Here is a 22,336-nt window from a genome sequence, read left to right as displayed (position 1 = left end):
CATGTGGAACGCCCTACCGCAGGCCTAAAGGAGTGCAAATCCCGAGCCTCCTTCAAAATTGGTCTGAAAAGTCACCGTCAGAAGATGCCTGCTACTCGGCTAAATGTCTATAGCTTCTTTTCTGTTTTTGTAATTGATGTTATCCTTTGTAAAGTACTATGTTCTATCCGTCTGTCTTTCAATGTTATATGAGATACATGAAGTGGTTCCTTTGTAAATAAGCTGTAAAGTTTACTAGGATCTCCTTTTAGCTGACCGTGTAACAGTGATTCGTGCTGTCATGAAACTGTACTTTTTTCTATTGCAAACTGCTAATAAACTCTTCAATCAATCAAAAACATAATAAACGAGTAGTAATAAGAAAGATATGTAGGCCTACAGTAAACAGGGCAGGATGGGGTGGGGTAATTTCCTGTGATGCTTAGACTTTTAACTTTTTACAGGGGCTAGTTACAATTTGCAGCCACCTGTAAGTGCTCTTAGAGTGGTTTTGAAGGAGGGTAAGGAGTCACACTTTTTGGTAGAGCACATATAGCAGTAGCAAATTTGACCCCATTTTTGAGTCAAAACTGTTGTTGTAGTTCTATGTTGGATAATGGAAAATACTAGACCACTACTACTACTACTAATAGACTACCAATACTAATACTAATACTTCTAATAATAATTGTTTCCCCTTTTAATTGTTGTTAGAGTATATGTAGTAGGTCTAACCTGGAATTTGTCCTCTGCAATTAGGCCTACCCATCCTAATTGGTGAAAAATAACTATCCATCCACAGCCCACTCACTGTTTGCCCTAGAGAGCTGCATGGCTTAAACCGGATGTATCTTCTGTCATGATTGGATTGTATGTCCATGAGTGATGAACAGTTGTTAAAAGTTCAAAGGTTTGTTCCAGGGTGTAATGGAAAGAAATTGACATGGCTCCTGAACTCTCCAAAGGTCTGTACATAGAGGCTATATCCATCTCTAGGAATTGTAAAGAATTTGATCTCTTTTTCACACTGAATTGGATTAACTTTATTCACCCCCAAATGGGAAGCTGATTTGCTTCCACAGACAAAAGCCTAAATGCGAGAAGTCTCTGTCTGTCTGTCTGTCTGTCTGTCTGTCTGTCTGTCTGTCTGTCTGTCTGTCTGTCTGTATGTAATCCGCGTATCTCGAGAACCGTTCGTCCCGCCGGCTTCAGATTCGGCACGCGCGTACGGCGCGAAACGTTCGGAATCTCCTTATGCGGAGCTGATTGTTGACATCAGGCTGTTTCTGAGGAAACCGGCGCAAGCGCTGACACATTGTGACATCACATCATAAAAGGCTCTGACATCACATACGCCACATGAAAATCAAAAATCTCTGTGAGGGTATATGTATGTATGTAATCCGCGTATCTCGAGAACCGTTCTTCCCACCGGCACGCGCGTTCTCCAGATATGGGCATAAAATGAATGCCCGTATGCGGAGCTGATGTCTGACATCAGAGTTTTCAGCAACCGGTACTGTGTGTGCAGAGATCTCCATATATGGGCATAAGGGGACAAAGGCAAACAGATGGTCAAAATGGGTCCTATGACAACAGGTATATTGGGGTTTGCATTAAAGGGTGGGGCATTCATGGGGTCTGCTCCAAAAAAGAAAAAGAAAATAAAAGAGACAAAGACAAACATAAGACAAGCAACAAAGCAAGATACAGAGATCTCCATATATGAGCATAAAATGGACGCAAATAGACAGATATCTCCATATATAGGCATATATGGGCATAAAATGGACCCAGAACTATATCTGCAGTGATCTCCATATATGGACATAAAATGGACGCCGACAGATAGATACAGATATCTCCATAGGCCTATATGGGCATAAATGGACACAGGCAAACAGATGGTCAAAACGGGTCCTATGACAACAGGTATAATGGGGTTTGCATTAAAGGGCGGGGCATTCATTCCCTATTTACATCGTTCCCGAGTTGGCCAGGTCGCCGACTAGACGCTTCTAGTACAATAAATAACGGCAGACATTTAAGGGTAAGTAGTTCTATTGCATCAACGATAAAAGGTTATATATATGAATGACATAGCCTACTGTCACTGTAAGCAGCAAAACTTCTTAGCAAAGATCTTTACTGCATTTTTGATGAATGAAAACACAATTGATGAAATATGCTCATGTGAGGGACATTCTAAATTAGGTTAATTTGATCAAATTATATTCATAAGTTTCAGTATTTTGATTTATAGAATTAAGCTTACAGACAAACTTGAACAGACCTTTGTCAACAGTAGCATTATTCCTATATATACCCACAAGCAAAAATACATGAAAAAGCCTCCTTATGTTTCAAGATTCAAGATTCATTTATTTTGTCCCGAAGGAAATTTGTCTTGGACATGCAGGCTGCTACATAACATACAACAGGACAAGACAGACAGAAAGTAAATTACAACGAATAGTGCACAACACACAGTGCTGACATACAGGTCAAGTGCATACATTACACTACATTACACCAGAGTCATCACCCCTACTAACGGCCTGAGTTTAGCAGATTAACAGACAGGCTGCTACATAACATACAACAGGACAAGACAGACAGAAAGTAAATTACAACGAATAGTGCACAACACACAGTGCTGACATACAGGTCAAGTGCATACATTACACTACATTACACCAGAGTCATCACCCCTGGCCTGAGTTTAGCAGATTAACAGATATGGGAATGAATGAGTATTTATATCTGTTCAGATGTCTTTTCTTGTTTTTAACTGGGACTCTATAACGTCTACCCGAGGGTAGCAGTTCATATTCTGAATGCAGAACATGAGAGGGGTCCGCAATTATTCTCTTAGCTTTCTTATACACTTTCCTCAAATATTGCTTGAAGGGTGGGGTGCTCCCTCACACCCATCACCTTCAATGCAATCTGAGCTAGTCTATTAATCTGTGCTTTTGACCTCACAGTCAAATTACCAAACCAAAATGTGTCAATACACCACTTTCCTAATTGACTTGAAACAATTATTTATTTATTCATGCATTTATCTATGTATTATTTGTCATTCATGATACAGTCATTCATGTATTTGGCAAATATGGCAAATATTATTGTATTGTCAAATTGAACCACTAGAGTGTGCTATTAGCATAGGAAAACATCTATAGCGTCTACTCCGGAAACAAAGAGCAGAGAGGTTAGAATTCGAACCCAGGGGTCATTGCCCTCACTCTCGAGCTGCGTCTCCTCTCAAGCCCTTACATTAGATCCTATTTCCTACACTTCTTTCCTATTTCCTTGATTTCCTTGCTTGACGATCATGGGGGGAAAGCTGGAGAAACTGGCCCAGGACCGGGCGGGCCGGGATCGTATGGGCGGGATGCCTGGAGAGCACTTGTTTGTGGCTTTTGCCCAAAGTTGGGCTTTAGGCTGTATAAGTAAGTAGCCTAAGTATGTTTGTATAAATTGTAGTACCTAGCCCTAGAATGTCTATGATGTTGGATATTACATAATACACTTTGCTATACCATCAACATGTGGAACGCCCTTCCACAAGCCTTAACGGAGAGCAAATCCCTAGCCTCCTTCAAAATTGGTATGAAAAGTCACCTATTGCAAACTATTGCAAATGAAAAGTCACCTATTGCAAACTTCTAATAAATTCTTCAATCAATCAATCAATCAATCAATCAAAAAACGCTTTGTGAATATTCCATAAACACAGCCATAGATCACTCCTATTGCGTGGCGTTCAGCAGATTAGCCTATCTCAGTGGCTCTAAGTGGTGCACCACGTTACTTGTGTAGGCTACTCACCCAATAATTAATTCCTCAGCCTTGGAGACAGATATGGTCCTCTAGTTTCATATCCATTTGAAAGTTCTGGCAGAAAATGTGTATTTAGTATTTTATCTCCACTTTTCCACGAGCTCGGGCGACATTCAGTCCTCAATCAAAACTTCCTTTGGGAAGCACAAATGTATGGGGCACACACTTGGCATAATTACTTTTGTACTTCCCAAAGGAAGTTTTGATATAGGCCTATTCAGTCCTGCGCACGCATTCCGGGCCCCTCGCCCAGACGTCTGGGTGACCTGAGCAATAGTTAGGTAAAGTTAGCCAAAAGTTAAACCAATCTGGGAACTAAATCAAAATCAATATCTTTCTTCACAAATGTGTTCATAAAGGTGTCAACTATCACCTCTGAACTTTCTCAAACTCCCTTGGGGGACTTTGTGGGAACCAATAAAAGTTGGGGGTATCGGGATACCTGGGCCTGGGATTAAAGGAGATAAAATGAAAAAAATGCCAATATGAGCATATGGGGTGGGTAATTAGGGTATTTTTGGGCTGCTGAATCCATTCCAACCATTCGTTTTCAGTTTAAATGACTCCTTGGCCATAAAATAGGCCTAATTGGCTAAGGCTTAGCCAATCATGTCATTCGAGTTCACCTGTGTCCTAGTCCCTATGCTTTAAACCCTTTTGAGTGTTCCTTGTCAGATTGTATCATGTTATCATGTGTGTCATGATGTGCGCTTACCCACCTGATCTTGAATAGTTTTCATGAATTCAAACTGTAGAATAGTTATTGGTTCAAGGAACAGTAGTCATCACCATGGTACATCTATCAGAATGTATGACACAGTATGGTCCGTTTAAGCCTTTTATTGGTCCGTTGCACATACAAGCAATTAGGGCAAGGAGTCATGAAGGCTTCACGGTTGTGGTTATGATTTTATTTCATTTATCATAATGAGGGCCTGCTGAGACTCCCTGGCAAGGGCTCTCAGAGGGAGTGTGGTTGCTGCTGGTGCCAAACAGAACTGAGGGAAAACATGCTGTATTTATAGCAGGCCAGTGATGAGTGGTTATTGAGCACAGGTGCGACAATTGAGGGGTGGATCCAATCCAGGAGTAGGGGGAGGGTTTCTGACTAGATGACTTTTGAACAGCCGCCCCCAAATACTGTAAGGATTTGCAACTCCCAAGAGTCATACTAGGAAGCATCATGCGGAGGGTCCTCAGGAATTTCAGGCAGTTTAATGAGTCGAGAAACTGGGCGGACATAGCACTTCTTCTGTACCGTCACTTCTGCCGTCCTGACGTGGCCATCCTTACTTGACAGCGCCTTGGTAATGCGACCAACAGGCCATAGGGTCCTTGGGAGTTGCGGGTCCATGATCATGACAACTGTATTGACTTGCAGGTCCTCCTTGTGGGTTTGCCACTTCTGTCTGCCTTGCAAGTGGGGAAGATAACGCTTAATAAAGTGAGACCAAAAATGATCAGCCAACACTTGGCTATGACGCCACTGCCGGCGACTGAGGAGTTCAGAACTCGGATAAGAGGCCAGAGGCAATGAGGAGTCTCGCCGCCCCATAAGAAGCATATTTGGGGTCACAGGGTCAGGATCTGCAATATCTGAGGAAACATAGCCCAAAGGCTTAGAATTCAATATGTTTTCAACCTCTATAAGAAGTGTATGTAAAACTTCAGCAGTAACCAGTTGGATGCCGAGGGAGCCCTGCAAGGCCTGTTTAACAGAGCGAATTTCCCGCTCCCAGGTTCCTCCGAAATGAGGAGCATATGGGGGGTTGAAGTGAAATCTGATCCTTTGTTTCTCAAGTAGAACTTGGAGGGATGGATGAAGTACCTTTAAGGCCTCCCTAAGTTCCTTCTCTCCTCCCCTGAAATTGGTACCCCGGTCTGACCAAAGTTCAAAGGGGGTGCCCCTACGGGCCGTGAAACGGCGGAGAGCCATGAGAAAGGAATCTGTGTCGAGACTACAGAGAAGGTCCAGGTGTACAGAGCGAGTTGTCAGACACTTGAAAATAATACCCCAACGCTTCTCAGTCCGACGTCCATGTTTAACATTATATGGTCCGAAACAATCCATTCCTGTTGAATAGAAGGCAGGCTTGTGCAGCTGGAGACGAGCTATTGGTAGATCTGCCATCCTAGGTACGACTGGCCTGGCCCGCCACCTTTGGCAGGAAACACATCCATGCTGGTACTTCCGTACAGCCTCCCTCCCTCTCAAGATCCAGAACCGTCTGCGAAGCTCAGCAAGTACTCTTTCAGGACCTGGATGCTTCAGCCTTTCATCATACTGCTGAATGAGCAGCTTAGACACTGTATGTTTGGGATCAAGGACAATGGGGCAAGTGGCATCAGGTTCCTGAAATGGCTGAAATCTAGGACAGGCCTACTTGTTGCCACTCCGCAAAAGGACGGCTTGATTTCAAGCTGATGGCTATCCGTCTCTTGGTTACGGCCATCCGGGGTTTGGGGCCAAGTGTCAGAGTGTTGGTGAAGGAATTGAGGGCCTTGGCTCCACCGGTTTGGCCGCTGGATCTCTACAAGGCTTTTACCTCTCGTCAAGTCATCAGCTGGGTTGTTTACGGTATCGACATACCTCCAGTCTTGGCAATTTGTAAGCTCTTGTATCTCAGACACTCTGGTCCCAACAAAGACTTTAAAGCGACAGGAATCTGCCTGCAACCAAGCAAGCACGGTGGTCGAATCGGACCAATGGATGGTATGTCTGATAGTAAGCGTCAGTTCTGCTTGTAGGAGTGCGCTAAGACGGGCACCAATTAATGCTGCACAGAGCTCTAGTCTTGGAATTGACTGCTGCCTCTTTGGTGCCACACGAGATCGAGCAAGCAAGAAGGACACCTGGACGTGCCCCCTTTCATCCTCTGACCGGAGGTACGCCACTGCTCCATAAGCTAATTCTGATGCATCACAGAATATGTGGAGGTCTTGTTTGAAGGGGGAGGAAAGGCGGATGGCTGTGTAGCAGCGAGGCATAGTTACAGTGGGTAGAATTGATAGTTCATCCTTCCATGCATTCCATCCAGAGAGTAAATCAGAGGGCAATAGGGGGTCATCCCATTCCCGTCGCTTGTCCCATAGCCGCTGAATGAGCACCTTTGCTCTGGTGGTGTAAGGGATAAGGTACCCTACAGGGTCGTAAAGGCTGGCCAGGACATGGTAAATGTACCGCATTGTTGTGGTGGCTGATTCTGTCACTTGACCTCTGTAGCCAAGACAATCTGTTTGACAGTTCCACTGCAAACCAAGGGTGCATTCGGTAGGGGACAGGGATTCCTTTGAGAGCCAAAACTCACTGTTCTCAGATCTAGCTTCCGATGGCAAGTGACTGATGACCAGTGGGTTATTACTGGCCCATTGCCGAATGTTAAACCCAGCAGAAGACAGAATCGACCTCAGCTGATCAAGGGTCTGTCGGGCCAGGGCGACCGTGGGGAAGCTTTGAAGGCAATTGTCAACGTAGAATCCCCTTTCTACTGAATGGCGCACTGGGTCATCTGGCTGCGTATTCAGTTCAATGTGCCTTTGAAGGGCAAATGTAGCACAACAGGGGCTGCAGGTCGTCCCGAATGGCAATACCTGCCATTCGTAGATGGAAGGAAGGGAGTCTTTCTTCATAGCCCGCCAGAGAAAGCGTAAAAGGGGCCTATCTTTGGGCAAGAGGCGAACCTGATGGAACATACTCTTAATGTCGCCACTAATGGCAATAGCATGTTCTCGAAAGCGGAGTAAAACTCCAAGAAGGGAAGGCCCCAAAGTAGGTCCAGGTAACAACATCTTATTTAAGCTCTGGCCGTGGTATTCGAATGAACAGTCAAAGACAAGCCGATGCTTTGCGTTATGTGTCACCATGTGATGAGGTATATACCATGCTTCTGGGAAGCCTTGAACTTCCTCACCCGTAAGCCGTTTCACATGACCTGCCTGTTCAAGCTTGGAGACCTCGGCTGCATAAGCTACCGCCTTCTTCGGATCCTTGGCTAATTTGGATTCCGTGGCACGCAGTCTAGCCATTGCAGCCTGTGCGGGAGCATTCAAGGAAGGAGTCCCTGGAATCCTTAAGAGGGGCGTGGCATAACGATGAATCCCATCCACTAGGACTCTCTCTGTGGCTGCCTCCAGCATGGCCACTGCCTTGTTATCCAACTTGGACCTGGTGGCTGCTCTCTCATTCCGATGGGGAATCACATCCAATTGCCAGAGCCTTTCCACATTTTGGAACAGCTCAGTTGATCGAGAAACATTACAAATGTGGAAGCACTTGGCAACCGAAGGAGATGGTTCCATGTCTCTGGTGGGGCCTTGCAGTGTCCAGCCAAGGCAAGTCTTCACGGCCGCTGGTGCGCCTGGTGGGCCAAATTGAACCGGGGCTGTAGGTAAGATCAAATGAGTATGGTCTGAGCCAATGAGAAGTAGTGGGGTGACCTTATGCATTGGGGTTAAGGGTAGTCCACATAAGTGTTTGTATTTCTTCTGAAGGGAGATGACCGGGTGTGTATGCTCAGACAAAGCAAGTCGGTCTGCAGTAAAGGCATGGTTGATGTGAAATTCACTGGAATTGGTGGCTGACCTCACTTTGAAGGACACACTGGTGCCTTGGAGCATCTCCACTCCTTGCCTCACTGTTCTGAGGGCCAGATGTTCTGGTTCTCCATCAAGCTGAAGTTTATGAGCTGCTGACTGCAAGAGGATAGTCCGCTCTGACCCGTCATCCAGTAGTGCAAAGGTCTCCAAGGTATGGCTGCCGTTCTGTAGGATGACTTTAACCAGTTTCAAGAGGACTTGACCAGCATGACTTGGACGATCAAGGTAGAGGGTGTGAGCGGTGGAATTGACAAGATACGAACTTGAATCCGAATTATTGTTAATCTCACAAAGGATCTGTAGGTGTCTTCTCTTGCAGGTGTTACAGTACTTCTTCAATGTGCACTTCGCGGCCAGATGTGGCCGGGCACAGCGCCAGCACCTCCTATTCTCTCTGATCCATTCTGTGACTTGCTGCTTGTTCAGGATTTTGAAGTCATCACATCGGTTTATATGGTGGCTTGTGGAGCCACAGTAGGCACAGGGGACACAGGGGGACCCTGTGGTTCAAGATGCTCACCAGAGTCAGCTCCATGATATATGGTCGTAGAATAGGTAGGTGCTTGTGGTCGGTGGGGTCGAGGGGGGTTTTGCCCAAGGCAGTCACGAGGTTGGCAACGGGACTCGAGTTGCAGCCATTCAGAAAGGTGGATAAGATTGTAGGAGGCGTCTACCTGGTTTCGCAACATGTGGCGCTTGAAGCGGCTGATCTGTTCATGTGGAAGCTTCTCCAGAAGCCGATCTACATGAGAACCACAAAGGAGTTCAGCATTGCCCTGGTCAGGCATTGTTCTCAGCAGCCCGACCAGGGCTTGAACACGTAATGCCAAGGCGTCGAGAGCATGACCATCTCCAGGACGAACTGGAGGAAGAGCCATTATGGTTCTTAGCTCCTTGAGGGCCAGCTGACGTGGCTGGCCATAGCGGTCATCAAGGGCTCTCAAAGCTTCTGTGAATGGCTGCTGGGCATAAGAATAGGCTAAAGCCAGGCGTCTGGCCTGGTCTACCTTGAGATGGTCAAGAAGGATGTGGAACTTGAACTCTTCCGTTTCCTCCGGATCCAGTAAATTATTCAGGGCCATTCTCAGCATCCTGTATTCCACCTCATCTTCTCTGGTGAGGTCTGGAAATTTAGGGGCTTCCACTGGCCTGTAATGCCTGGATCGGCCAGCAGGAAGTGCTGCAGCTTCTCTATGCCCAAGTACAGGCTGCTGGGGGGGTGGGAGATGGGTGGCAAATACAGACTGCTGAAGGGGTGGAGGATGGGTAGAAGGTATAAGCTGCTGAGGGGGTGGGGGATGGGTGGAAAGTGCAGGCCACTGAAAGGAAGGGGGATGGGTTGAAAGTTGGGAAAGTGAAGGATTAGTTGAAACTGGCCGATGGTGAAGAGCTGGGGGGTACATAGGCATGGAGGAATGAGAAACCAAGTGATGAGATGATATGAGCTGGCCAGAGGCTAGATGGTGTGAGGGGACCAGTTGGTTAAGGGCTGACTGCAGGGGGGGGGGGGGGGTGGCGTCGATGTGACCGAGTCTGGTCTTGTGGGCTAGGGCCCGATGCCTGTAGGTGAGTTGTCATGGAGGGGGAACTGCTTTGTCTGGGAGCTGCATCGCGCTCGGAACAAAGGCGCTGCAAAAGCTCTCCTTGCTGCTTCATCTGCTCTGCTTGCTGCTTCGCCTGCTCTCCTTGCTGCTTCATCTGCTCTGTTTGCCTCTTCGCCTGCTCTGCTTGCTGCTTCGCCTGCTCTGCTTGCCGCTTCATCTGTTCAAAAAGGTAATCGATTTTCATTGCTTGGCTAAGCTCTGGGGTGCCTTCTGGTGCTCTACTTGAACTTGGGGGGGGTTGAACATTGTTCGGATGTTCAACCTCCTCTTCAGGGTGTTCCTCTTCTTCATGCTCTTCCCCTTCCTCTTCTTCATGCTCCTCTTCATGCTCTTCTTCATGCTCTTCTTCATGCTCCTCTTCATGCTCCTCTTCATGCTCCTCTTCATGCTCTTCTGATTGCTCGTATGTGTGGTCTGGGCCTGTAACAAACCCCACCTCGAAGCCCTCCAGGCTTTGGGGCAGGCGGTGGGAGCGTTGAGGGCGAGATGATTTGGCTAGCTCCTCTCCATTCATGGCAATGACACTTATCCGGGATCGAAGGACCACTTGTAGAATAGTTATTGGTTCAAGGAACAGTAGTCATCACCATGGTACATCTATCAGAATGTATGACACAGTATGGTCCGTTTAAGCCTTTTATTGGTCCGTTGCACATACAAGCAATTAGGGCAAGGAGTCATGAAGGCTTCACGGTTGTGGTTATGATTTTATTTCATTTATCATAATGAGGGCCTGCTGAGACTCCCTGGCAAGGGCTCTCAGAGGGAGTGTGGTTGCTGCTGGTGCCAAACAGAACTGAGGGAAAACATGCTGTATTTATAGCAGGCCAGTGATGAGTGGTTATTGAGCACAGGTGCGACAATTGAGGGGTGGATCCAATCCAGGAGTAGGGGGAGGGTTTCTGACTAGATGACTTTTGAACACAAACCCTACTCCAACAATTTTTTGTATTGACAATATTATGTCTTGTGGACACAAAAAGGTAATTTGTTGTGGCCTATTGTATGGCCAAGGAGTCATTTAACTAATGGTTGGAATGGATTCAGCAGCCCCAAAATACCCTAATTACACACCTCATACGCTCATATTGGCCATTTTTTATTTTCCCCCCTTTAATCCCAGGCCCACGGGATACCCCCAACTTTGATTGGCTCCCACAAAGTTCCCCAAGGGAGTTGTGATTGAGAAAGTTCAGAGGTGATAGTTGACACCTTTATGAACACATTTGTGAAGAAAGATATTGATTTTGATTTAGTTCCCAGAATGGTTTAACTTTCGGCTAACTTTACCTAACTACAACTATAGGCACCATTTGCACCCCAAGGAGGAAAAATCGATCATTTGAATTGTGATTGAACAAAAAGTTTACTCAGGCAGTGACTGAGGCCTATTGCCTAAGAATTCAACTTAAAGGGCCTACACCATGCTTTTAAAACTATATTTTTTGTATAAATATATGCTCAAAATTGAGTCTTAGACAGGTTTTAACCCTCAAAAAACACTCTGACCATTCCTTTTGTTTGTTCTATCTCTACTATAATGAGGCTCTCCAGCTGCAATACCAAAACGGCCTCTGTTTGCTCAGGGGCGCATCTAGTGGGGTTTTTCCAGAAAAAAAATAAGTTTTTTGAAAAAGAAAAAGTTTTTTGAAAAAAAAAAAGTTTTTGAAAAAAAAAGTTTTTTGAAATAAAAACATTTTGAAAGTTTTTTGAAAAAAAAAAGTTTTTGAAAAAAATTGAATTTTTTTTTTTTTACTGAAAAAAAAAACGGGAAACGAGAGTGACGTCACTCTCGTCAACTCTCAGAACAGCACTGTTCTGAGAACCCGTGGAAAGCTTTTCATCTCTGTCTGCCCAAAACCAGAGAAAGACACAACGGTCAGAAATAGGACTTTGTGAGGATAGAAGGTGCCAGTGGGACCCCAAAAAAAGGTTTTAAAATAGAAAAAGTGAAAATTCATGGTGTAGGTCCTTTAAGGGATATTTCACTTTCAAAAAAACTTTTGGTCTCAGGCTTTTGTGAACACCCTTTTGTGAACACCCTATTTGCTACATTCAGTATTTAGATATTTGATATTTATTTTATCAGACACACTCCACCCAAGGCCCGTCCATTGTAATCATTTATAGATTAATCAAAAACACCATCTTTTTTCTGGTGACTCATACTGCCCTCCTATTACGTGAGCTTTTTTTAATTTATTTTATTTTATTTTATTACAATAACAAAATGTAAAAAATTACTGAAAATAAAAGTTATTGGAAAAACACTGGCAGCTCACGTAATAGGACGGCAGTATGAGTTATAAGTATGATACGGAGGAGAGGAGAGAAGATTCCCACCACGTCCCCAGCAGGAATCGAGCCCAGGACCTTAGTGAGGCGACAGTAGACTACCGACAGCACCACTGTGACCCCATGCTTGATGTCTTATAAGACCAGATTTTCCATGAAATAATTTTCAAAATATTTGTAGGCCTAATAATACATTTAGATCTGCTGTATTTTTCAGGTGTAAATTGTGAAGGGATTCAGCAAACGGAATGCAACACTGCTTCAGAATAATCTCAAAGGTAAACAAAGTGTGTGTGTGTGTGTGTGTGTGTGTGTGTGTGTGTGTGTGTGTGTGTGTGTGTGTGTGTGTGTGTGTGTGTGTGTGTGTGTGTGTGTGTGTGTACCTGCTTTCTCCCGAGAGGGGAAATTAAGTATTTTCAGCTGATTCGCTGCCCACAAGGAGTGCATGAGCAATTAGGGATTAATAGTCTTGCTCAGGGACACACATCGACATTGTTACCCTGGCCTGGATCGAACCCCAGATGGGCTCCCTAACCATTCAGCTATGCCGCCCCTAATTCAGCTATGCTGTGTGTGTGTGTGTGTGTGTGTGTGTGTGTGTGTGTGTGTGTGTGTGTGTGTGTGTGTGTGTGTGTGTGTGTGTGTGTGTGTGTGTGTGTGTGTGTGTGTGTGCGTGCGTGCGTGCGTGCGTGCGTGCGTGCGTGCGTGTGTGCGTTTGCGCGTTTGCGTGTATGTGTGTGTGTGTGTGTGTGTCAGTCTGTGTGTCTGTTAAGAGAGTGACAGTGATTGATGCCATGTGTCATTGTGTGGAAACAGTATGGGCTTCATATTTGGCACAATTCCATTTACCTTAATTGTTTGTCTAATTACAGGCAGCGTCACTATTTCCATGGTTAGGGGCCAGGGCCCACAAACATAAATTTGCTTAGGATTTGATGTGCACTTGTGCAGTGCCTCCTCACAATGGCCAAAATACCAGGCCCCCCAAGCTATACTGAGGACGGTCTGGGCCCCATTGGCAATGGAAGACCCCATTGCTAAAATAGAATATGTGATGTGACAGCAAGGAATCGTCCCCTTTGAAATAGCACAGGATGGAATTAGATGAGTCATTAAGTACACAGTCAAATCCAAGAGCGTACAAATTGAACCATTGGCTTGTTTCTCTTTATTTTAACTGCATGTTCTGTGCGGATGATTAAGAACGTCCTCTTTCCAAGTGTATCTTATATCATCTTATTTTATCTTATCTTATCATTTATACACTAAATTTGTACATTATCAGAGTTAAATGAATGTGTAAAGGAAAATATTCTTTATATATGAATGTATGAATGAACTCGGATTGACAGCTGTTTATGGGGTCTAGGGGTTCTACTCTGGTAGCTAGAGTAAAGCTCAGGATATTCTCACTCTAATCTACTTAAAGACAGGCAGCTTAATGAAGTTTGATGTTCCGTCACGCTCGGTGATCCTTTGGGCAACAGTCAGTCTGTAGTATAGGTGCCGGACAGGGCATTAAGGACATTCTGGACATTCTGACCTGGAATTTACTGTACTGTACTTAATTCACCCAACATGCTATTTGTTGTTTTGCTTCATGATTAAGGATAATAAGGGAAAATAATTAAAAGGACAGGTTTATTTAGAGAGGAGGGGAGGAGAGGCAAAAGGGAAAGAATTATGTTTTCCTCCTTAGAACTTTTGTGGATTTTGCTGATTTAACTTAACTTTAACTTATTTTTTAGGGATATGTCTTTATGCCTATGTGGTGATGTGAACGGGGTCGGGGACTAAAGATCCATGAGGGAGGAAGGGTAGGCCTATGGGGATTGTTGAGTGTCAAGTCCTAAGTGTCAACTCAAAAGCTAATTCTACCATATGTTGGCTGTTAAATGTTATGTCGGTGTGAATTGTTTTGCATTTCAAAGTCAAGGCATGACTATACTGTATGTATATAAAAATAAAAGGATAGCAGTCCAATGAACCCAACCAAAAGTTCTATTACAGTTCAACGTTGCATTATAATAATGACATATTTGATTTGCCATTTCACGTGATGTGGCCTACAATATCTGCTAATGGCCATGAATGCTGTTCTAATTGTTCTAATTATAAATATCTCTTTGTCTCATCATCATAAAACACAGCCATTCCTTGGCTATAGAGTGACATCGCTGACTTGTTATTTTCCGTGATGAGAAGAGACTATCTAAAGATGCCTCTTTAACTGTCTCAATCACCCATCTGCACTGCATGCCACACATACACAGAGAGAGAGGTCTGGAGACTTCTAACAGGAATGTGATGTATGTGAATTAACAATAGCATGGCTAAAGTTAGCAACAGTCACAGCTGAGAATATAAACTGCCAAGACAACCTTTACAGGGGCATTATGTTTAACAATACGGATCTTCACCTCTAAAGAGCTTAAAATGGGAAACATCCAGCATGTACAGTATCTACATTACAGTTATCCAGTTTATTTATTTATTCATTGTTTTATCTTCATCTGCCTACAGTGTTTGTGTGTGTGTGTGTGTGTGTGTGTGTGTGTGTGTGTGTGTGTGTGTGTGTGTGTGTGTGTGTGTGTGTGTGTGTGTGTGTGTGTGTGTGTGCGTGCGTGCGTGCGTGCGTGCGTGCGTGCGTGCGTGCGTGCGTGCGTGTACATTGCACTCCTTTGATTTGATTTTTGGAGCGGTGAACAGCGCTCCCAACCTTTAGCTTTGTGTGTCTCCCTGTCTCCCTGAGCACGAACTGCTGCAATACCGCTGGGTGACCAGACGGTGCGTGGCTCAAGTTATGTTTCAGATTGAGATTGAGAAAAGGCCACTGTTGCGCACCCTAGACACACACACACACACACACACACACACACACACACACACACACACACACACACACACACACACACACACACACACACACACACACACACACACACACACACACACACACACAACACACACACACACACAAACAAACACACACACAGGGTATAGCTGATCAAATTCACCACTCCACTTCGAACCGATGGTTTGAATCTTTTTCATTATGGTGCCCATTTGGCATTAGGGAAATCAAAAGAGTATTATGCTATAGTGTTGTCACACTGACATGAGTGGGGAAGAATAAGTTCTGTAGTTATAGAACTCCTTTTCTCACACATGAACCACACTAAAAGGAGCTTGAGGCCTCAATGCATCCATGCTCGAGGCCCACTGGCCAGTTGCCCACTGGTCTGTTGCACTGCTCCAGGCTATATTTATCTGCACCCCCTCACCATAAAAGGACGCGACTGCTGCTGTGACATTCTGGTCGGTGCCAACATTATTTTTGTTGTGTAGCCTGCAGCCCTGTCCTCTGCTAGCTCACCTACTGGGATATCAAGCTTTGTTGCTTTGTGGAGTTGGACCATCTTTTCCTTTGAAGTTGGGAGTTTTGTGGCTTTTTGGCCAGGGTAAGTGGTCTTAACAATCTAAGTCCACTGTTCCTGCAGGCAGTGCAGGGACAGTGTGTGAGAGTGACTGTACGTTTACTGTTGCATTATTTCTGTCTGGACATGCATGTTGATATAAGCTGCCTGATTGCCTGAATCGTATGTGCCATGTCATGCCAGCCAATTTGGCTTCCTTATGTCAGTACTTGTTCTTTGGACAAGACATTATATTTCTTAGATGAAATATATGAATTCAAGTATGTGAAATGGAAATCTTATCTCATTTGCTTAAAAAAACAACAACAACCATTGACTGATTGCCCATGTTGAAACAAAGAAAAGAAGAATATAATTCAAATCTAATGTCCCCATGTAGCAACCGCCTTGTGCTACAAGTCAAATGAAATCCATGAAGTGTCCATGACAGAACGTTTTACTCATGACTGGCTTTTACCGTTAGGCCTGTCATCCTATCCAACATTCAGCATAATGTTTAACATTCAATCCAACTGCTTTTGAACAGTAGCTTTAAACACAAGAGAGACAGTTAGGCAGGAAGAGACTTGGCCACTCAGGGCTCGTGCCAGCCAGGAGAAGCAGTGCTGTGTCCAGGATGTCGGGATCTATACCATTCTACCAGAAGCAGCATCGCCACTATGACCGTGGCTACCGCAGCAGGGAGACGGAGTCCACCATTAGCCACTACCAATCCGCCAGCAGCAACTACGCTGCACGCTCCAGCAGCGCCAGCAGGGGGTAAGGCGGAGGAGGAAGGTGGTGATGATGTCCCTGTAGCTCACCCCTCCATCATCAGTCCATCCCTTTGTCACAGTGGAAATCCTGGCTGCCTCCTTAACCCCATCACCTACTGCACCCCCCCCCCCCCCCCCAGTCTGACCCATAAGGCTTTTATCAAGTTTACACTACCTTCCATCACCCCCGTGCTGGATTACCCCCCCCCCCCCCCCCCCCCCCCCCCCTCACTGCTTTGGAACCACTTTACCTGCCCTGTCGCCATATTAAGCAGGCCACACGTAACCATTCATTGTACCTCTGTGATCCATCTGCATCATAGTCTACGTCCAGTTCCTGCTGAGTTTTCTCCATGACTCTGGACTATATAGCTGTCTTTAATTCCTTTGAATATAGTCATTAATCCTGCATGAATGTCCATGCACCTCCTTCCTTGGCATGTTTGCCTGCTTGTGTTGATATATGCTAATGCACTTTACTTATTTATTCTACCTTTAACCCAACTTTACCCAACTCTATCGAACAAAATATAAAACCCAGAACTGTTGCAATATTTGGTGATTGTGGATCCAGTTTTACTTCCCTTGTGGATATTAAATTAAATATGCTGTCAAGGAATTTGCTGTATAATGCCATGTTATGGTATACTGTGACATAGACTGAAATAGCATAGTTGCCGGTGTGTTACGTGTTGTTGGTAATATGAGTCGTGACTCGTGTTTCGGTTTCTCTGCTCCAACAGAGACCTGCTCCATAGTCCTCTTGGTCATGTGTCTGCATGGGAGGAGCTTAAGATAGTGTAACTGGTTATTATGTAATTAGAATCATATTTGAACTGGGGACTCCCCACCCTGACAAGCACTTGGAATCGTAGGAGTTGAGGCATTACATTTAGTTTGGCTTGGTTCCATAGGTAAATATTGCAAAAATAGCCAATCTACAAGCTCTGTAGATCAGCTATTGTCTTATATTATTTGACAATTTGGCCCATGTTTGACCAGCTTTTATAGTATAGTTTGTTGATTACTTGTGAAGGAGTCTTTCTAAAAGGTATTAAAAAGGTCTTGAAAGTCGATCATTAAATTGTCACTTAACTGACATCTGGGGCCCCCTGGAGGTCCCGACCCACAGGTTGAGAGAATGGTCTAAAATGTGTTTGGTCCATGCTGAATCTGTTACGTATAATTAAGTTATAACATATTTGATTGTAATGGATTATGTGTGTACCGTCCGTTACCGTATATGCTGTTTTCAATGATGGTGTGTACCGTATGTTATCAGATTACATTTCAGTTAATCGTGTTAACAAGACTTCTTGTTAACACTTTTCATTGCATGTCCAAGCCCCCTCACAGCCACTCCGGTATTGCTAATCTGAATTCTTCTGGAGAAGTAGTGAATTTGATGACGTTTCGAATTGGACTAGTTGTATTTTGAGTGTTAAATATTTAAATATGTTTCCCTGTTGATCTGTGGTGATAGACATTTCAGATTTGTGCAGCATAATTTCAAAGCATGGAATTTCTTGTAGTGAACGTCCTCATACTAAAAGACAGCCAACCCACCAGGCTTTACATCTGTTCACTGGTATACAAGCAATATGTTCACGCTATTGTACTGCTGATGTCAAGGGTGCTGTAGTAAGTGTCAGCTGCAGTTATGGTGCAAACTCTAGTTTTGCATTTGCGTTATATACAGTCATAGCATAGTTTTTGGATAGATTTTAGATTCCCTGGTATATGAAGAATGATTGAATTATTTGACAGCTTCAGTAAAGTATCTGTGTAGCTCAGTCGGTAGAGCTCTTGCCTTTGGACCGCAAGGACATGGGTACCATCCCGGGCACCGCTCAGCGTATGGGTAGTATGGCTTGGGTGTGGCAAGTACTGGGAGCTGATGGTAGGTGTGGTTCAGCAATCCATCTCTCAGGGGTCTAGCACATTGTAATGGGGACTGACTCCCTTATGTTACTGGCTGATACAGACAATAAGCCACTCCCAAACTACTTGTACAGTGTCAGTCGTGGGGCAATACTGACAGTTGTCAACAGATTACTATTTGGGGATGATGGGTTGTTGCGTTCATAGTAGTGTTTTTAGTGTTTTTATTGTTAGAAAAAAGCTCCACCCACAAATTTGTGAAGCCAATTACAGACCAGCAGTCTCCATAATACAAGTGTTAATAAAAGTGTCCAGGAGCTTTAAAACAGTGTGCAGATTTTTTTAACATTCATTGTCACATGACTCACAAGACCATGTGTGTCTGTTTTGTCATTGAAAAGGACATTTCATTTCCCCATATCCTTTGGTGTGTCATGTTGTTTTTGTTGGACACTATATGAGCAGGCTGACAGTACTGTATGTTGTACTACTGTATATCTCTAGACTTAGATTGTCTTCATACTCTGGGCTGGAGGATAGCAGAGTGAACCCTCTGCCCAAGAGATCCAAGCCATCTTATTTGGCTGTGGACGACCAGATCATCGGCTATGTTGTGCCTGGCAGGTAACTGTATGGAAAAATCTAAACCCTGTTTGATGGTCATTCATCGTCACATGAAACGTATTAATGGTTGAAACGTTGCACCATTAATAAAAGTGTCTGGGAACTTTAAAACACTATGCAGATGTTTCAACCTTTTCATTTTCACATGATTCATTTTCACAATACCATTCATGCCTAATTCGGCGTCGAAAAGCACATTTCTGCAAGAAACAGTTACATCTAAGTAGCATTTGTGGCATCCTTATGCGTGTAAGTGAAATATCTCTCTCTCGATGTATGATTACATCGAGAGATGTATGATTACAATTTGGGGTGGATTTGTGATTTGTTGCTTTTTTGTTCCCGTCCCTGGCCTACTGGGAGTGTGCGTGCAAGGTTTTGCACCAATTAGTTCAATAGTTAGTTCCAGAGTGCCTATAGTAGAAGTGTGCAGGAGGTTTTACTAGAGAGTTTACACGTACAGAGTATATAGAAGGCAAGAGGATGTCATCACTCAATATACTAATGTATACATCAACACACCAAATGTTGTCAACATATGTGGTGCTGATGGTAACAGTATATGTTGTGCCAAACATATACTGGGACGCGTCCTCTCTAAGAACACACACGCATACCATTCATCAGTTGTTTCCATCTTAACCACATTTCCATGGTGGATTTGAGGTCCTCTTCTTCATCACAATCCATCACGATGCGTTTCTCCATAATCCCTGTATGGCATTGGGCATTCCCAGACCCAGAGGCCTTCAAAGGTCAGAGAAAGAGGGACAGTCACTCAGACACATTCTGTTCTGTTCCACTCTTGTTACCAAGCTATTCTTTTCAACTCTTGGCACACCAAGCCACTACTCCTGTTAGGCTTCATACAGACAGCCGTATTGATTCCAGAGAAACAAGATGAGAGTATTGACCTTCAATTACTGAGTCTAGCCTGAATTCTATAGTGCAGTGGTTCTCAACCTTTTCAGGCCATGACCCCTCCAAAACAATCATACATGAACTGGGGACCCCCCTACTCTGACAAGCACTTGGAATGTAGGTTGAGGCATTCCATTTAGTTCGACTCTGTTCCACAGATAAATGTTTAGAAAATAGCAGATCTACAAGCTAGCTTATAGATTGGCTATTTTCAATTTTCCTCTTTCTTATATTATTTGACAAATTTGATCTGTTTTTATAGTATAGTTTGTTCATCAGGCTACCTTTAATATTGTAAGGCTTTTTCTTTCTTTTCTTTGATGATTTTTTTGTTGAGCTATTAAAAAGGTCTTAAAAGTCCTTAAATTGTTAGTTCACGTTCATCAGGGGACCCTTCTGGCGGTCCAAACCCACAGGTTGAGATCCCTGCAATATATATTATATACAGTAGTGGACAGGTCTGTGGAGAGCTGACAGGCTCAAGGTAAAAATTTCAGAATATGAAGCCTGCATGATTTACAATATACTTAATAGCCGATTTATAAGCTCACAACACGTTGCATCGTTGCTTTCGGTGCACGATTCTGCGTGCAAACCAATATGCCTCAGGTATTACTAGTCTTCGAATGGATATTATCGTCTCATTTTGTTTGTGTTGTTTAGGCCAATGTGAGAGAGGCCCGTGAGAATATTCACATCATGAATAATGTCTTCATCAGGGACTGTGAGACATTATTCATTTGGTCTGTCTGCATTAGTTGCATAAACTTCATCCTATTTGATGTATTTGATTTATTATTTGAATAGTGTTAATTTAGAATGGTTCTAAATGTGATCTGTACAGTGATTGTGGCTTTTTGGCTGTGTGTTGTCCAATGTTGATTTGTAGACATGGTTTATTTGAGCAGATTCGGTTTCTTTCTGATGCCTATTAGCTTTACTTAGTGATGAACTGATGATCAGGTATTTGTTTTGAAGAGGAAATTACTTTTAGACACGTATAAAAGAGCAGGTCTTCCAAATTAAACCATTGACTCTCCCACTGAACATTAATACATCTCATCATCCACCCTTGACCATGGCTTCATCCCCATATCCATTTTGGTGTCATGTTGTTTTTGTTGGGCTACTATACCAGCAGGCTGACAGTATTATATATGTCGTACTGCATAAACTTCAGACTTAGAGTGTCTTCATACTCTGGGCTGGAGGACAGCAGAGTGAGCCCTCTGCCCAAGAGATCCAGGTCATCTTATTTGGCTGTGGACAAAGAGAACCAGATCATCGGCTATGTTGTGCCTATCTTCAGGGGCAGGTAAATCCATAACCATTGTGAACGTGAGATAAATGTTTCGCCTAGAAGTTCTGTAACTTTAAATGCTTTACCTTAATACTACCTATACCGGCTCTTATTGTCAACTCCCATAGTCAAGAGTTTGCCACGGGATTGTCCAATACAGAGGAGGCGAGGGTAAAGGAGACGTCTGCATACATGGCCCAAAGAAATCTGTTCACCAGTGGGCTGGAGACGGAAATGTCAGAGCTAACCTCCAGGAAGCTGGCCATGCGCGAGTCAGCCCAGCGCATCTCTCTGAACAAAAGGGTTAGTGGCGGATTCCTCCTGGCCCTTTGGAGACTGTAGACAGGAAGGCATTCTATTCAGTGACGTACGGATGAGAGTTTTCTATTTTAGTGACATGATGAGTGCCTGTTCTATTTCTACAACACGGATGAAGGCATTCGCTCTTTGTGACATCAGGGTCAACTATGTACGTTATAGACGCATTCCAATTTTCTGAGGGGAATATGGCGGCCCATTAATTTGTCCCATGATTTCCCCAAGTATTGACATACAGTATTAAGTATTAGCATTAGTTTAAGCATAGAACTAACCAGAGTAAAGTCTACACGACCGAAACGTTGTTGCATCAATAAAAAGTTTCAAATTTGTATGTTTTTTTTTGTAAAGTAAAGCCCTGCTTCATCATACAAGACTGTCGCACAAAACTAGTGAAAATAGCAGATCTACAAGCCACAACACCTCACGGTGCGAGGCGTTGAAGATCAGCTATTTTCACTATTTTAAAAGAATACAAAACGAACGGTTTGCAACAATGATAAGTAGGCCTAGAGAGGCAAGTTGCCACTCACCTCTTCTCCAAGGAGTTTATTTATATCCCTTGGTAATTATGTCTCCAAATACCTACACTGCCCATTCATTAAGGATCATAAAAGCCACACTGACTAGTGACCACTGACCCCACTCTCTGGCAAATAGTCCTGACTCCTGGGTGAAACATTCATCAGGCTATCCCGTTTCTTGAGACACAGGGAGGCTGTGTCCACGTGGATGTGTTGTCACATTATGAGTTAAAGTTAGGCTACTGAATGCACA

At 44.0% G+C, this 22,336-nt stretch overlaps 1 protein-coding gene across 5 annotated transcripts in view; it reads left to right on the top strand.

Annotated features, from left to right (window-relative positions):
• The first annotated feature begins 3,276 nt into the window (after positions 1 to 3,276).
• Positions 3,277 to 22,336, top strand: part of myom1b (myomesin 1b) — a 66,697-nt gene continuing 47,637 nt past the window's right edge. Inside the window, exons 1-3 of one of the 5 annotated variants that reach the window (XM_080752201.1) lie at positions 3,277 to 3,441; positions 12,541 to 12,601; positions 21,370 to 21,544. In XM_080752201.1, the coding sequence (XP_080608327.1) occupies positions 21,434 to 21,544 (111 nt within the window). In that variant the 5' untranslated portion in view covers positions 3,277 to 3,441; positions 12,541 to 12,601; positions 21,370 to 21,433. The remainder of the gene's footprint in view (positions 3,442 to 12,540; positions 12,602 to 21,369; positions 21,545 to 22,336) is intronic. The other 4 variants (XM_080752198.1, XM_080752202.1, XM_080752199.1 and 1 more) reach the window with 4 other exon arrangements.

The sequence above is a fragment of the Nannobrachium achirus genome (genome assembly GCF_963921795.1).
Source record: "Nannobrachium achirus genome assembly, chromosome: 21".
NCBI classification, from domain to species: Eukaryota; Metazoa; Chordata; class Actinopteri; order Myctophiformes; family Myctophidae; genus Nannobrachium; species Nannobrachium achirus.
The sequence above is the reverse complement of the archived record's forward strand: the minus strand, read 5'-3'. Positions and strand labels throughout refer to the sequence as shown.